The following is an 18,038-nucleotide window of genomic DNA, read 5'->3' on the forward strand; positions in this document are numbered from 1 at the left end:
GTACTCTCAACTTGAAATGCCTAAGGTGGATGCAATGGTAGAGTCCTTAGGGAAAAAAAAATGATGAGAGAGCCTCTTCTCACTCATTTTCTAAATATGTTTTCTCTTTTCATATAGGTCAATGAGCTCAAAACCTCCATGCAGTCCGTTTTACAGGAGTGGAAGATTTATGATAAACTCTATGATGAAGTGAGTACGATGACAATCCGATTCTGGTACTGCATGGAACACAGCAAGCCTGTGGTTTTATCATTGGAGGCCTTGACATGCCAGGTGCAGAACCTTCAGGTAAATTAACCAGATTTTTGTACAGTGCATTATTGGCAGAAAATCTCCAGTGTTTGCTTTTGCACTCCCCACAAAACATTTTAAACAGCAGCATCATAAGTATAACTTGAAATTCCAAAATGGCTCACATGAGCCAAATGAGCAAAAGTTTGTAAAAGTATACATTGAATTTTTCTTCATTTTTCCTGTCCATATTATTTCTCAACTTAAAGGGTTTGGGTGGGCTTTTTTGTGTGTGTATGCTTTTTAAAGTTTTAGTCTCAAATGAAAGAATGCCTTCTCAGTTGTTCTCTTCTTCACCTTTCTAATCATTTATCCCAGTCCTGTTAAGGCTTGAGTGTTGTTATTGTTGGGAAATAGCAACAAGTGGTGAAAAGCTGCTGCCTTCTTTGGAAGTAGCCAGGCCGTTCTGGAACTAACCTCCCTGCTCTGTTCTCTTAGTCTCTTCAAGATGAAGCTGAGAGTAGTGAAGGGAGTTGGAAGAAACTCCAGGAGGTTATTGGAAAACTCAAAGATTACTGCCCCTCAGTTGCTGAAATAATCGAAGAGAAATGCCAAGATACTCACACAAGGTACGTATTAAGATACAGTTTGAATAATAGATCAGATATCGTCATCATAATGACATGAGGCAAATGAAGTGCCATTTGAGTCTTCTTAAATCATCTGAGGTGACTGGATTCTGCTCTCTTCTGCTTTAAAGGATCTAGTTCATGTAAGATTTGATGTTGTGAAGGCTATTACCTGCTTTGTACAAGTATTGGGTATAATCAGTCTAGAAACACCCTAATTACAGCCCCAGGGTAGCCACTTTCAGAGGGCATAGACTAATTGCCCAGTGTGATCCTCAGGGACACCAAAATCACAGGCAGAAACAGACTAAGGGGTGTCAGATGGACAATCTGTGTCACTGGAAACATTCTAAGATGGAGGAAAGGGGATGTTAGGATACCTCTCAGGGAGGTGATATTTGGGGTTGGAAGGAATTCTTTGATGACCCGCTCTGTTGAATGGGCTATGAAAGTTGGCCTAAAGATCATTTGCTCCAGACAGTATTGAAGAGGTTAAGCTACCCTCAGTGTCCATCTCCACCCTTCCTCCATGTAGATTCAGCCTCTCCTGTAAATCAACTTTGAACAAAGGACACCAAATTTACATACCCTGCAGTAGTGTGGTCAGCTCTTGATCCATTCCTTATTGGAAGAGGGGAGGGTGGGAGGGCAAGGAGGAACACAGAAATGCATCTGACTCTACATACGGTATCGGGGGCCACCCTCAAAATGTATGGTGGTGTAGTTTGCTATTAAAGGGATTCAGTTGTCACCACTGCACCTACATGTTCAGATGTTGGCACAAGAATATCTTGGAAGGCATGTTGAAAAAGACAAAAGAAAATATCACCACGATGCTAATAGTACCTATCACTAGATTAATGAGATGTCAGGGGATTTTTTACTTTCTCTTTCATAGATAGGTAGATAGGTAGGTAATCTAGATTTAGATATAAAGATAGTCATAAACATACATGTTTTGTGGGTTTTGTTGTCTTTTTATTTTACAAAGAACATATGTTGTATTTATAATTGGGGAAAGTCTTGTAAAAAAACATTATTCTGTTAAGATTTTTGAAATACATAAAAGTATAGCAATTGTGCCATTTTTCACACATTTAGCCAGGTTGAGGATGTTGTGAAACACTTATTCTCATGTGCTTCAGGTGAGAATGTAGATATTACAATGCTTTCAGAAAACAGTTTGATCATATATACCCATAATCTTAAAAATATTTACATATGTATATTCTTTGACCCACTAATTTTCTCAGAAATCTAGTCTAAGACTAATATCTTGGAGTATAGAGAAAAACTTTTGAACAAAGTTGTATCTGAGCATTATAAAGGAAAGCAAAAATTGAAAAAATACTTCAATATCCATACTAAACAGGAATTTGGTTATTGTAACTAAACCAAAAACAGGCGATTTGCAGATCATTACGTACAGCCCTTTAAAATTAGGCTTAAAATTTTTTATTAATAACATGAGGAAAATATTTTGTAAAAAGTTAAATGGGAAAGAAAGGCAAGATACTACAGTTTATATATGGAATAAGAATAATTTCCTTTATTTGCACTTTTATACAAGGAATACGTTGCTTTTGTAATGGGAAGATAAATTTTATATAAACACAATTTAAATGAGGCCTATTTAAAGACACCCCCTCCCCCCCATAAAATAGGAGTCCTTCCCATGTGGAGAAAGTTTCATCAGGAACACAGTTCAGTGTTTTCTTCACCTTTGCCTAAGAGACATTCATAATATAATAGATATTTCTTGCCAATCACAAATTTTGCAGTTTTTGTTGAGAATTATAAAGTCAATTAAATATCCTAATTTGGACTTCTGTTTATGTAATGGTGATGCCATTAATAGAAAAGGCATTTAACAGTCTCTTCTTAACAATCCATCTGCTATTAACTTACTGGTAGAAGGTGTGCATTGTGCTTTTGCTGCAAGAGAAAGGATGGAATGAGGGTCCTGTTGTTCATGTTGCGCTGACAGGTGGACCCAGGTCAATCAAGACATCGCAGACCAGCTGCAGAAGGCCCAGAGTCTGCTGCAGCTCTGGAAGGCCTATAACAGCGCTCACACTGAAGCTGCAGCAAGGCTGGAGCAGCAGGAAGCAAAGTACCGACAGCTCGCAAACATCAACATGTCTGGAAACAACCTGGCAGAGATCCTGACGCCGGCCCTGCGGGACTTAAAGGTGAGTGCAGAGCCCACTGGGAAAACCAAGGCCACGATAGCCCAGCAGACGGGGCCGTGACTCAGGGACTGGGCAGACCACAGGGACAGAGAGGGCATCAGAGCAGGTACGTGAGCACGCTGTGTAGGACCTGGGCAAGGCCGGGAGGTGTGTGGTTGGGAGCGACAGGTGGCGGCCCAGGGGGAGGTCTAGGCAGCAGGTAGCTGGGACAGGGGCACCTGACACCACCTTTTCCAAGTCTCCTCTTTCACTCCAGCAGGTAAATCTAAAGCAGAAGCCTCATACAAAGTCTCAAATGAAAGCACAAGTCTCTTAACTCGTTGTGATCATCTAAGAATAGTACAGGTTGAATCTCTTGCTTTAGAAATAATCTTGTGGGTATAATGCTTTTTAGACTACTATATTTCAGAGTATTTCTAAAGCAAGAGATTCAACGTGTACTATTCTTAGATGATCACACCGAGTGAATTATCCTATCATGTTGATGAATGCTCAGAAAGTGAATACATTCTAGTTTTAAAGTGGGTGACTAGATGCATTTTGTATCTTCTAAGGGGATTCTACATTCTCTGCAAATCAATCCACTTATGTCAAAAAGTCTCAGGCAGAGAACAGGGCTGTGTTGATTCTTACAATGGCATTAAGACAGATCCCTAGAGTGTTTGATGATTAGAAATATAAAACACAGGACTCTACTCAAGTGGTCTTCAGTTTCTGAACACTAGAAGCCCCAAATCTATTGATCAGTGGTCAGGTTTAGCTCTGAACTGACGAATTTTAGAACAGCACTAGAGTTGTGCATCATATAAAGAATGTTTAGCTTTTTTAACTTGTTAAAATAAACCATAACAGAAAAACATGCCCACAATTTCCGGGCAGGAATTCTCCTAGATGTTGATGGAGTGGCAGGGGATGGGGATTTCTGTTGTGAAAGAAGGAGGAAATGTTTTGTGACCACTTTTTCTTCTCCAGGAGCTGCAGCATGATGTACAGAAGACAAAAGAAGACTTTCTCCAAAATTCCACTCTCCTGGATCGACTCCCACAGCCCACAGAGTCCAGTACCAACGTGCTCCTCTCTGGTCAGCTGCACCTCCTCCAGAGGGCCTCTTACTTGGAAAAGATGCTGCTTGTGAAAGCAAACGGATTTGAGGTTCATCTTGCTTTTCCATTTAAGTTGTAGTCTTGGCATTCGCACACTCTCCTCAACTCCTCGTATCCTATGAAGTCATAGTTGTTAGAGCTTTGCAGACTACTCCTTAGGGCAGCTGCAAAATAAAGCTACGCCAAACACATCCGCCATTTGACATGATTCTTCAGTCAGGTGATTCTCCAATCCCACGGGCAATGGGCAGATCTCAGCAATTGTTTCTTCTTTATTGAACATGTTAAAGAAGTGCTGGATTTCGTACACTGTTCAGATCTCATAGTTATTTGGATCTCCAAGTAGGGTAATGGAGTCATAGAAGTAGCTGCTCAAAGCATGGCCATTTGTTATATTCTTCATTCACTTTTTGAAAAGCCCTTAGTGCATGAGCTGTCAAAAAGCTGCAAGGAAGACCATGGTCACACCTCAGTACCATCAGGAAAAAAACATTTAACCAGCAGGACTGAGGGAGCGGAATACTCACTAACCGTCCTCTGGGTGCCCCTCTGAGGCAGGCGCTTCCTGAAGGCTCAGTGCTTTGCCAAAGGCACAGAGTGAAAATCAGACACCTTCTGAATATTCAAGATAATAATGAGCTGCTAGGGGTTGAAAACAACTTGAACTTTTATCAGCCCCCGGAGGCTATGCTTAATTCTGTTATACACACACGTGAAAATTGTTTCTAACAGAAATTTCTCTCATTCTAGGTGGTTCTCTCACAGTTCAAGGATTTTGGGGACCAGTTGGAATCTTTAAAAGGTCTTATTATGCATGAAGAGGAAAACTTAGATAAACTCTACCAGCAAGAAAAAGAAGAAAATCCTGACTTATTCCTGGTATTGCCAATATTTGTCCTTCCTAAGGGCTTAAATTCACCACAGGATGAAAAATAAGCTGGTTACTGTCGTCTTATAGAATCTGTGTCTAAACTCTTCAGAACAGTCAGTTATGCACCATTTGTTGTTGCCCTGTTTTCCCTAAGGTGTGGAAAAGTGTGACAACATAGGGATCTGTTTTAGTAATGTGCCACAGTAATTTTAGTAGATTTTTAAATTTTGCTATCTTTACTAATTAGCTTCCGTGAACTAGAATAATCTAGGAATTGGCTGTTGTGATTAATTGAATTTTTCTGGTTAATCGAGATCAAAAGTAAAATATCGTGTAAAATTATTTATATATTTTTTCCTTCTTTATTACCTTAGTGAGTTTAGTATAGTTAACATGAGTGAATGGAAAAATTAAAGGATTCTGGATCGTGCAAACTCTGAAGGACCAGTATTCATAACCTAGATCAGGAGTCAGCAAGCTGTGGCACACTGTCCAAATCCAGTCCACCACTTGTTTTTGTAAATTAAGTGTTATTGTCACAAAGTCATTCCCTTCTATTTAGATATTGTTTATGGGAGTTTTCATGCTACAACGGCAGAGTTGAATCGTTGCAACAGAGATCATATTGATGTGGGGTCAGTGAGCCAAGGAGTCGAGAGAAAGATTTCTTGGACTCTCAAGATCTGGCAGTAGTGCTCTTTTATTTATAGAATAGTGTGGAATAGCATGGGGACAGGACCCACAGGCAGGAGGAGCTGCTGCTGCCACTGCTGCTGCTGCAAACATGGGTGGAGAGTAAGGCTAAATTTGAGGCATAGGTATGTGAGTTATCTCTTTACAAGACAAAGGAAAGAATGTGTAAAAAGAGTGGTTAAAATGGTGTCAGTGCCCGTAGGGTTCTGGTTATTGGGTGGTCCTATAACTTTTAGATAAGAATCAAACTGGATTGAGTAAATGGCAGAAGTCACCCCTTAAATATTATCTTCAGCTAAAGACAAAGGAGGATGTTGGGGGGGGGGTCAGTTACATGAGGTTGCCAGACAGTAAACAACTTAAGTTCTTGCCTTTGGCACTGATTAAAGAGTTTCTAGAGATAAGTTCATCCCCCTTCTTCCTGGCATAGAGAGGGAGGCATCTTTACAGGTGGAGATTTTCCTTACAAATGGAAATGTTTCCCAACAAAGGGCAAGCAAACTCTACTCCTCAGAGTTGCTTTTATTAAAAGTAACCAGCCCCCTTCTCATCTGCAGTTTTAAAAGTAACCAGCCTAAAATAATCCTCATCAATATGACCCATAAAAGTCTGAAATGTTCATGACTGAACCCTTTACAGAAAAAATTTGCTGACCCTGACCCAGAACATCACAGCAGAGTTCCATAGTGGCAACATGGATATTGTGAAGGATGTTTGCTTAACATATTGTTGACCTAGAGGCTGTCCCTGGAATATCATCTTAAAAATAAAATTTTGATGAGTTTGCTTTCTTGTGATTTCATATTCTACCAAAATATGGATGTTGTCCTGTGCTTTGCTAGGGTTGTTTTAAGGATCGAATTTTCATTTGATTTGTAGGTAAACTGCATGATCTATTGAAAGTCAAGTTGTTGGCAGACTAAAAGGTACTTGAAGGTCCAGAATGGGTCTTTTAAAAAAGAAAGCTCAGTTCAATATTCCTCAAAGACAAAATCTGAGATGACTTTCTACTTCCTGGGCTGGTTAGGTTCTGGCCGTGTGTGCAGCTTGTTGTCCTAGAAAAGCCACAGGATTGAGAGGTCTGGGTTCAGGTCCAGTTCCAACACTAGTTAGCTGTTTGACTGTGGGCAGGTCATTTACCTATTTAGGCTCCAGTTTTCCCTTATCTTTGAACTAAGGATGGTCTACAGGATTTCTGAGGCCTTTGCATCCTCTAGATATATCATTGGCATCCAAAAATCAGGAATTTAATTGTTTTCGTAGAATCACGTGCTGGCACTGACAGCCCAGTCACCTGAGGTTGAACGTTTGAATGAAGTCAGCCTCAGGCTCCCGCTGAGTGACATAGCTGTAAAGACATTACAGAACTTGAACCGGCAGTGGATTCGGGCCACGGCGACAGCGCTGGAGCGCTGCAGGTCAGCAGAGCCCATCTCTTACCATTTTCCATTAGGGTAAAATTAACGGCTTGAGCTCAGGAATGTCACTGTTACATGGCTCTGTTATGTTTGTTTTTAACCTTTGTAGTGAGCTTCAGGGAACTGGATTGAGTGAAAAGTTTCTTTCTTGCTGTGAAAAATGGGTCCAGCTTTTGGAGAAGATAGAGGAGACACTCAAAGCAAATATCTCTGACAGCCTTCCAACTCTCCTGGAACAGCAGAAAACATATGAGGTAAACATGTGTTCTCTGCCACCTAGTACCCCCGACCCTGGGGCAGGCATCCGGGAAAGACAGATTTAAAGAAAATACAGAGAGTACCCATCACTCTCTAAACATGGAATGTAAGTCTTTAAGCAAACTCCGTTGTCAGTTGATCATTTGTAAAATCCTCACGTGTTTCATAAAATTCAACGTTTTGTTTTACTGTTCTGTTTTATTAATGACAGAACTCCTAGATTTTCTGCAGTAGGTGGAAGCTTCTAGGGCAAACTTTGCTTTCACAGAATGCAAACATTATACAACTAATTTACCAAGAATATGTTAAAGTACTTCAATTCGTCTTTGCATTTTTACTAAGTAATTCTCTAAAATATTGAAGCACTTGGTATAATCATAATTGTAGCATTAATAATTTCACAGAGGAGTTTCCCCAGGCTTGTGTTGATGTTTATTTGAAAATTCTGCTGGTGGTTATAGCCAGACCCTGCATTTCAAAAGTGTGCATGATGAGTTCATTGTAACTTTTTAATGTAACTGATTTACGTCTGCATCGTTACATCAAGATCATCCAATGAAAATGAAATCTGTCCAGCCAAAAAGCTGGGTGACCTTGAATCAGTTACTGAACTTCCTTCCCTCTTAGTTTCCTCCTCTCAAATGGATCTAATAATATTACTTAAGTCCTAAGGTTGAGGAATAAGTGAGACAATGTATGTTTTATACAGTGCCTAGCAAATAGTAAACGCCCAATAAATGGGCATTAGATATAGTTATTATTAGATGTATTTGCTTCTAGGATTATATCCACAGGTGATGTTGATGTGATGGTTGAGCATTTTTTGTAGTTAGGCTCAGATGATTTGCAAATGAATCATCTCGCATATCCCCTCTGAGCTTTGGTTTTAATAGGCACTATGAGTTCCAGATTCATAAAATGAATTCTACTAGCTGCTATTTTATATTTTAACTCATATATAGATGTTAGAAGCTGAAGTTTCTATAAACCAGACAATTGCTGATTCCTACATCACCCAGTCCTTACAACTCCTGGACACAACAGAAGTGGAGAAGAAGTAAGCTGTCTGGGGCTTGTGATGGCTGTGGGTGCGGGGAAGGTGGTGCATTTGGGGCCACCCTTCCACCACGTGGATCTTGACCGTGTCAGTCCCCTGTGGCCGTGTCAGTTGATAGACCACCACGGGGCCAGTCTTTTGACTGTATATTAGGATGAAATCTAGCCGTAAAAACTTTGGTGGCACTCTTCCCTATGATGGGTGGGTGGAGTTGGCAGACCAGACGCTTTGCAAATACCCACTCACCAAATACGGTTAACTAAGTTTTTACCCCAGAGAGTCTTCTGTAGTCTGTTTTCCTCTCTACCTTCAGCTTCATGATGTTTTGCTCTGTAAAAAATAAATTTTAAAGTGCTGCTGTTCCCAGCAGGTAGCTCTGTCACATGTGTGAAAGAAGGGATTTCTCTCTCTGCTGTACATGGGGTTGAGGTCCCTGGGCAGTGCCAGTTGGGCTGAGCAGAGCGCCTGAGGCCAGCCCGGTGACAGTGACTGAACCTGCCCGCACAGCTGGTCGACATGCAGACAGTCTGGAGGTGGCCTGGCCTCTTAAAGACTTCTCTAAATGTCCTGATAGGTATTATTTCCACCCCGCCCCCCATCACCACCCATATACCTCTGAATCATCGTTCAGCATAACTAAGAAATATAATGCCCATTTCTTCCTGGCTCTGAAGAAATAAATTCAAACCAATTCCAAAATGATAAACTGGTTTTGATTTGATCAGTATAGCAAAGCATGACTTTTCCCATAATAAATAAAAGGCCTTATCAATCATGTGAAGAGTGTAATTGATCTGGGAAATAACTAGTTGAGTAGTTGCAGAAAGCATGTTCTTTATTGCTGAAATTACTTAAAGTGCAACCATCAAGTAATAAAGAACATTACATGGTACCTACCGGTTCATCCGTTTCCCGTTGACCCAATGTTTAGTTTTCCATACAGCATTTGGCATAATGTATGTTAAAACAGCTTCAGTTTGTTCAAGGGAATGGTTGTCATGCATGCTGGCAAAAAACCAGGTCATGTGCAGACACTTTCTGCTAAATGCCTTTCATCAAAACACACGCCCCAGCCCCAAGTTCCCCATCATCTTTAAGTTGAATGGTGCTCAGGTGTTAAGAGTTTTTTCCCATCTAAATTGTGCATATAAATAGCAAATCCGAGTTCCTATTATGTATTTATAGTTATTTTTCCTACATGTTGATGTCAGAATTCTCTAACGATCTATTTTTCCCAAGACCTGAATTTGTTTTAAACTTCACGAGGCTGAAAGACCGGTGGCAGAGTGCTGTCCGGAGCGTTCGGCAGAGGAAGAATGACATCAGTGGGCTGGTGAGGCAGTGGCAGTCCTTCACCACCTCCGAGGAGGACCTGCTCCGCTTCCTCACTGACACCACCCACCTGCTGTCTGCAGTGAAGAGCCAGGATTGCTACAGCCTCTACCAAACTCGAAGCCTGATCCATGAGCTGAAGGTAGTGTGTGCACAGGAGCAGTGTGAGAACTACAGAGTGGCCACTCTTTGGAAGGTGTTCATTCGCCTCAGGTTTTACGTTTTCTGTGATGTCATGGTTCAAGTATGCTCTTTGCAATGGGGAGGCCAGCTGGGTAGGGTCATGGGGACCCTACCAAGCCTTGTCCCTAGCCTTGTGGGGTCAGAAACCCAATCTTCCCCATTCACCCAGAAATGGTGAGGCTCTCTTGGGCTGTGGCAGTAGGCGTGGACTGGAGATGGGTGGGCAGAGTGGGGGAAGTTTAGGGTGACAGACTCACCCTAGCTGATTAGGCACTGACAAAGGCAGAAATGACGACCAGTGTGGTAACTTCCAGTGGGACTCCTGCTTACTCTTGAAGGGCAGATTCATTTAGGCAACAGAGTTCTTAATCAGAAAGTTGCTTGCTGAGCACAGGACTAGAGTAATGAGTTGGCAGTTCCCAGGGCATGTTCCATTGAGCAGTAGAACCACTTTTCTTTCTAGAGGTACCGTTCTGAAGTCCTGTGCTTTCCTCATTCAGTTATCTAGTCATCAAATATTGAGTACCTGCTCTTATCTGGTCTCTATTCTAAGTGCTGGGCATATGGTGTGGACTAAGAGAAGGCCTCTGCTCTTGTAGGGGGAATCAGACAAATTAATAAACAGACAAGAAAATACTAATTTGTCTGATTGGTGAGGGGAATCAGACAAAATAATAAATAATATCTGATTGCAACAAGGCATATGTAGATAATTAAAACAGGGCCAGTAATGGGGGGCCTGGGTGGTACTTTAGGAACTTTTGGGTAATCTCTGGGAATGTGACGTTTAAACTGGAACTTAAATGGCAAGAAGGAGCGAGCCATGCAAAGATCTGGGGAAAGAGCCTTTCAGACAGAGGGAGCAGCTTTCCCAAAGTCCCCAAGATGAGATCAAATAGTATGACTGGAGTATAGCCAGTGAGACAGCAGTGATAGAAAACGCATTTAGACGCAGTGAGGGAGGAGGATTTTGTAGGTGAGATGTGGTCCCTGGTTTACAGTCTCGATGTTATGGGAAGCCTTTGAAGAGTTTCAGTTGGAAGAGGGGGCAGCATGATACAATACAGTCTGTATTTTTAAAGATCATCTGGCTGCTCTGAGAAGGATAGATTGTTGGGGAGCCAAAGGAGAAGCAGGAATCCCATTGCTGCATAACAGCAAACATTTAGTATTATCTCTCACAGTTCTGGAGGTTGACAGGGCTCAGTCAGGTGGCTCTTGCTTAGGGTCTCTTAGGCAGTTTCAGTCAGATGGTGACTGGGTCAGGACTCATCCAAAGGGTTCCTCACTCTCGTGTCTAGCACTTAAGCTGGAAAGACTCAGACAGCTAGGAACTGGACCAGCTGGGGCTCCTTGGGCATCATTCCCTGTGCTCCCTCCACCTGGAGGCTTCCAGTAGCCAGACTTCTTACATGACGGCTCATGCCTTCAAAGGTGCGCGTCCCAAGAAAGAGAGATCCAGGGGGAGGCTGTATTGCCTTTTTAGACCTGGCCTTGGAAGTCACTCACTTGCAGCATTCTCCATTAGTCAGGACCATCATACATGCCCACACAGGTTCAAGAGGAGGGGACAGAGGCAGCACCACTTGATGGGGAGTGGCAAGGTTCTGGAAGAGCGTGCAGGACTGGTAATATTGCTGTGGCGATTTTGTGAAAAATACAGTCTTCCGTCACCAGTTAGTCTATTTCAATAGTCTTGGATAGTTAAGATGATTAAGACAAGGGTGATGACAGTGAAGATAAATAAGGATATGTCTGTGGGTAGAGTTTACAGGACTTGTTTATGGTTTGGGTGTGGCAGGTAAATAAAAATCTAAATCAAGATGATTCTAGGTTTTTGGGTTGAGCATCTTGGTTAATAGTGTGCTGTTGACCAAGTCAGGGAAGACAGGAGGGGGAGCAGATCTTTTGATAAGTTAAGTTTGAAATGGCTGCTAGGCGTCTAGCGTAGTGGCTGTGTCGAGCAGTGCTGCATATTGGAGAGATGAGTGTGGAGTGGCAGTATACTCATTTGAGTTGCAGTTTTTCTTTATGTCTGCTTCTGAGAGTATTGTCTGCTTTCCTCCTTTGCATTGGGTTGTTTTAAGTACTCTCAGAAATACCTTTGTAAATCAATGCTCTCTTGATTTTTTTTAATATCAGCTGCCATTTTGGAAAATGCCTACATTATGTCTCCCTTGAGAAATTTGAAAATGAAGGAAATTATATTTACAACAAAAATTAGAACTAATTTTTTTCTTCTGAAAACCAATGCTTTTGGAATTATGAATTAAAAGTTTTTACTTAATTTTTGTGTTGTAAATCGCTCATTTCAGTCCCCTTTGAAGAAAAGCCTACATCATATTCAAATAGAATTTTTTAATCCCTTATTGCTGTACATCTTTATGTATATATTGTACATATGTAATATTGATGTACATAGTTATGTGCCCATAATAAGCTTGAGTGTATACTTTTGTATTTTACCTTTTTTATTTGTTCTCTCCGTCTTTTAAGTTTGTTTAGCATAATGTGCACATTCAACTCTTGTGGGTTAGGAGTAAGCTGACTCTGGGACCCTGATGCTAATGGGTATTTGCTCTTAGTTTCAGGTCTAATACTCTAATCATTTTCTTAATGTTCTTACATCGATTTATCTTGTAGGCTTTTATTCTGTGAAGTATATTTTTCATTTCTCTATACTTCTAATCATTACACTAAGAATCTTATCTCTTACCAGCCCTTGGAAATTATTTTAAGAACACATCATTTGGTAGTATGCTGTCTACTCAATGTAAAAACGTTAGCCTTTGATGTGAATGAGTGAGTGAGTGTGTGTTTATGTGTGTGTGTACATTCTAACCAGATTTGTCTAGTTTATATCTAATTTAACATAGAGGAAAATCTCTGAAGGAAATATACACAAACATACACAAAGAGTCACATTTTGGTCGCATCAGAGGCTTAAGCAAATCCCTTTTCTTTCTTCTTCTAGAATAGAGAAATTCATTTTCAGAGATGGCAGCCTACCTATGCACTAACCTTGGAAGCTGGGGAAAAGTTACTGAACATAACTAACCTGGAAACCAAAGAGTCAATTGACAAAAGAATCAGTCAACTTCAGGACAACTGGAAGGACACAAAGCTCCAAGTAGGAGAGATGATAAAACAGTTCCAGAGCATTGCAGAGGTAAACTCGCCTTCTACTCTTCATGATGCTGAAACGCAGTGCATAGAATTTTTGTTTACTGTGTAAAGATGGAAATGATTTTAGAAAATCACAATATTGTGATTTTTCCAAGGGAACTTGAGTCCTACTAATCCATGAATCATGACAGTTACGTAATGTAAAATAATAATATAGCATTGAAAAAGTCAATGTTAAGTACAAATACTTGAGGTTTATTTTATATTTACTTTTATGAAACAGGAAATTTATTCGTGTTCAATATACATAGAGCTAATGTTCCAAATAGGGTCTATTTGGGGGCGTAGTATATGAAAATAAACACAGTGATACTTCGTCTTCCTATTATCATCAGAGAATGCACTTTTCCATAAAAGTGAATTTCCCAGATAATTAATGATTATACCTTTAAGAACCATGATGTTTTATTTTGAGTCATTATGAGGAAAATCATTAACATTTTATTATGCCAAAATATACCAAGTTGCTCTCAAGGACTCTGAGCTGCTTTGAACTTAGGCCTTGCACTTCTGTGCTCTTATGTGGTTTTTCTGGTTTTTGTTTCTGTCTAGTTAATGTTAGCTGTCTATTTTTACTTTATTTCTCTGAGCACACCTACTTCTTGGGGCCCATTCTCCTCTCAGATCTGTTGTGTGTGTACCAAAACCAGATAACCAAGCTTGTCAGAGATGTTTTTCTGAATAAAGAGTAAATATATGTGAGTTAGGGCCTGAACATCTCTCCTGTGAACAAAGTATCTGAATTTTATTTGGTATACAGACTATGTGAAATACATGAACCAGCAAATATTTGTTGAACACCTGCCGTGTTTGCAAAGCATGATGGTAAATGCGATTTAACAGTTTGGTGGAAGAGTTAGGACTCATGGTTTTGTTTCTCTCTTCACTTTCTTCTTGGTTGTGTTCCAGAGAGTTGATGTTGCTAGACAAGTGGTCTCTCCTTTAGTGAGGTGTTACCACAGAAATGGGCCAACCCAAGTATATTTAGGTAGAGGAATAGAATAGTGTTTGACTCTGTTTGCCTGTTTTTAGTAACCTCAGGAGTAGAAATTTATCCTAATGAATCAATTGTGAACATCCTGATCTTGAAAATACAGGCAACTATTTGCTTAGTAATGTCAGGTTTAAGGAAAAGAGATGCTTCAAAAGAATGGCATTGGCAGGGGAAACTACAGCCTTAGCTCCATTCTTGACTAGGCTGCTTTCAGCCGCATATGCTTGGGCCAGTCGGTTTTTTGCTGAGCCTCAGTTTTCCCATTTTAAATGTGATAATAACACTTGCCCTGTCTGTCTCCTAAGGTTATTATGATTGCAGTGAGATAAATGAAGTTGAAAATGCTTTGCAAACTATAACGTGCTTTAAGCAGAAGACAGCAGTCAGAGCAGGGGTGAGAAATGGAGAGTGAAGCTTGACTGTGAAAGGGTCGCTAAAGACAAGCTATTTCTAGAAAGGGGAAAAGAAAGCAGAGGGTTGAAAGTAGAAAAGAAGACAACCAAAGCGGGTGAGCATTCTGCTTTACAGTGCTGTGATAGCATAGGCCCAACATCGTAAAGGGTAAATATTAGTTCTTGGAGTAGCCTTTAGATGTGAACTTTTCCAAAATTAAAATGGAAATAAGTTAGATAGATCAGGGATATGAAGAGGGAGGAGGAAATATCTCAAAGCAAAGCCAACCCGATGGTTGAGATGAGCCACACGTAAAGCCACAAAGAGGCATCGAACCACAGGGGGCTCCCATCTACCCTCGTGGGCCACAGTCTGCTCAAGACAAGGAAATGGTGTTTCTGTGTGATTTAAAAAATCACATTTGATAGAGTGATTACAAGGATTAAATGAGCTATTCTATTTCTACAGTTCCTCCTTAAATAGCAAAGTACTTACCAATTTTAACACTGTTTTCAAATAGACCTGGGACCAGTGCGAAAAGAAAATCAAGAAGTTGGAAAGCAGGCTGCAAGTTTTAAAGGCACAAAGCAAAGATCCTCTTCCAGAACTTCACGAGGACCTCCTTAAAGAAAAGGAGCTGATTAAGGTATTGAAATCTGAAGGCTTATTGAAGATCATCACGGAGCTGTTTGCTGAGAAGTTGAAGTGGTTGCTTGCCTTTCAATTTCTGTGTGAAATTAAGTGTCTGTGTCCAGTTGGAAAACATTTTTCCTATCTGCTCTAACATCACATCCTGGTCTCTAAAGCAGTTAGAATCGATGCCTTTTGAGATCCATGTGTGAAGATGAGAAAGACTTTTGCAGAAATTCTTCTTAGCATTTGGGGTTTTCTCCTTCAGGTCCTCTTTCTCTCTGTTTCTCCTGTGTAATAGAAGATGTGGTCTCTGAGATCACATTGAAAGCAGTTCCCTTAGCAAATGACTTTGTAATAAGAGTGAAGTATAACTAAAGAATTCATTTTAAATAAGCCCATGGGTTGGGGTTTTTGCTCAAATACAACATTTTTATAAAACCTTCCAACTATATTCTGCCTAGTTGATACCACACTAGCAAAAATTCCTGGATATTTTAGGCCTTTACAGACAACAAGGCAAACTTATGGATAGGGATTTGCACCAGTAAAATTCCCAGGGCAGGATCTCCTGTGTCTCTTCCCTATCTGCAGGTTTGATGTTTAAAAGACATCAAGGGCCTAATGGAATGTTTTTTAAATTTTTTCTTCGTTCCTTGACTTCAGGGATCAAATTGAAAAAATTAGAAAGAAATGAGTAGTTTCTTACTTTGAGCTGTGCTGGACATTAGTGTCTCCTCCCTGTGTCTTTTTTCTTCACTGTAAAAATTTCTAACATGCAAAAAGTTTCTAACACATTAAATGGTGTGGCAAACTGTCATAAAACCACCACTCGGCAGAAAAATGAAACATTATACATGCAGTTCACGTGCCCGCGTGGTCTCCAGTGGGAGCCACAGCGCTGAATTTGGTGTTTTATCATCCTTCTGCATTTCTTTATAGTTATACCACATATATATGTAGCTCTCAATGAAGTATAGAGGTATTACTTTTGTTTTTAAACTCTATATAAGCAGTACCATCACTCCACGCTAAAGTCATAAAGATATGCTCCTACGTTTCCTACTGAAGTTTTCAAATTTTGCTTTTTATATTTACATCTTTATTCATTGAAGAATTGATTTTTGCATATGTTTTGAGGTAAAGATCAAAGTTTTATTTTATTGTTACGGATGACCATTGTCCTGATGCCCTTTTATTGAATAGTCCACTGTCAAATATCAAGTTTTCCTATATGTATGATTTGTCTCTTGGTTCTCTACTTCTTTGGTCTGCTTATCTCAGCTTTTATATCAAATTATCTGGCGTACTGTGTTTATTATGACAAATCTTCATTTCAGGTGGAATGTGTACCCATACCTTGTTCTCCCACATTAGGTGTGGATGTCCTTGGTTCTTTGACCTTCCACAAATTTTAGAAGCAGTTTGTCAAACTGTGAAAAGTCCTGATAAGAGTTTTAATGAAATTGTATTGAATTTATGGATTAATTTGGGAAAAATTAACATCTTTTTGACATTGAGTACTCTCGTTGCTGAATATGGCCTATTTCTCCTTTTAGCCATGTTCAGTAATGTTTTATAATTTCTTTATGTTGCATATCTTTTGTTAGATTTATTTTTTGGTGTGTTATTTTTGAAGCCATTGAAAATACTGCCTTTTTCTAATTATATTTTCTAACTATGTATCACTGGTGCCTAGAAATTTAACTACTTTTTGTATATTGATGTTACATTCAACCATCTTGCTAAACTCTTTGTTAATTCCAATAATTTGTCTATCTATTCTATTGAGTGTCTATGTAGACAATCACTATCTGTGAATAATGACTTTTTTGTTTCTTCCTTATAATTCTTATACTTTTTTTCCTGTTCTTTCCGCACTGGTCAGTACCTCCAGAACAATGTTGAGTAGAAGTATTGCTTACTGGCTCCTCTGTGCCATTCCTGATTTTAAAGAAAATGAGTCTAAGATGTCACTGTTGGTATGATATTTGCTGGCGATGTGTTAGTGGATGACTTTCTTAGGTTGAGAAGGTTCCTATCCATCCCTAATCTTCAAAATGTTTACCCTCTTCACATCTTTAGGTTTAGATCTAGACTTTACTAACAAATGAAAGAATCTGGAGTCACTCTCTCAGTTGATACATAGAGTTTACTTCCATAAAGTCTAGACACTTGTGCAGAATACAAACCATAAACCCACGCATAGGCATGCTTTTCCCAAGTATCACACTCCTCAATTTCCAGTAGGATCCTTTCAGCTTCCGTGGCCTCAGCATTCTATTTCTCAGTGGGAAGAATCAGGGAGAGAGGCCAAGAGCATTGAGTTCATTCAACCTATGATCATATTCCAGAAAGATCCCCAGTAATCTGAAGCCTGTCTAGGACAATGTTTATCATCCCTGAGTCGCTTGGGGAGATATGCTAGCCTCTTGACCAGTCTGAGCTTTACTCTCCTCCTTGAAAAATTACATTCCCATTACAGCCAAGTTGATGTATGGAAAAATTGCTTTACATGTTTATATGTGTGTGTGGCTGTGTAATATATGTAATATACATATATGTAATTTCTTTATATTTTATATACTAACTTTTCACTATTATGACAGTTGCTATAGTAGACATCTGTGTTCATAAAACTTGTCAATTGAATCTTAGGACAGTTTGAACTTTAAAATATTTACTGAATAAGTAATATAGTCACACGGTTCAAAATTCAGAAGGTACAAAAGATATACATGAAAATTTTTTCGCCCTTCACTCCCTCTCCACAGCAGCAGTCAGTGTTAGAGATTTGTTGCACATTCTTCCAAAGATATTCTGTGCATACACAGGCCAATATTTATAGAGATGCACGTTTATTTTTTG

The 18,038-nt window shown here is 39.8% G+C and overlaps 1 protein-coding gene across 6 annotated transcripts in view; it reads left to right on the forward strand.

Moving 5' to 3' along the window:
- The window catches only part of LOC124230766 (nesprin-2-like), a 298,061-nt gene that overhangs the window by 238,871 nt on the left and 41,152 nt on the right, over positions 1-18,038 (forward strand). For all 6 annotated transcript variants that reach the window (XM_046647128.1, XM_046647127.1, XM_046647130.1 and 3 more), the window contains 11 exons: positions 118-288; positions 730-860; positions 2,848-3,052; positions 4,025-4,204; positions 4,906-5,034; positions 6,983-7,137; positions 7,247-7,391; positions 8,358-8,452; positions 9,692-9,926; positions 12,942-13,136; positions 15,061-15,186. In XM_046647128.1, the coding sequence (XP_046503084.1) occupies positions 118-288; positions 730-860; positions 2,848-3,052; positions 4,025-4,204; positions 4,906-5,034; positions 6,983-7,137; positions 7,247-7,391; positions 8,358-8,452; positions 9,692-9,926; positions 12,942-13,136; positions 15,061-15,186 (1,767 nt within the window). The remainder of the gene's footprint in view (positions 1-117; positions 289-729; positions 861-2,847; positions 3,053-4,024; positions 4,205-4,905; positions 5,035-6,982; positions 7,138-7,246; positions 7,392-8,357; positions 8,453-9,691; positions 9,927-12,941; positions 13,137-15,060; positions 15,187-18,038) is intronic.

The sequence above is a fragment of the Equus quagga genome, chromosome 20 (assembly GCF_021613505.1).
Source record: "Equus quagga isolate Etosha38 chromosome 20, UCLA_HA_Equagga_1.0, whole genome shotgun sequence".
NCBI classification, from domain to species: domain Eukaryota; kingdom Metazoa; phylum Chordata; class Mammalia; order Perissodactyla; family Equidae; genus Equus; species Equus quagga.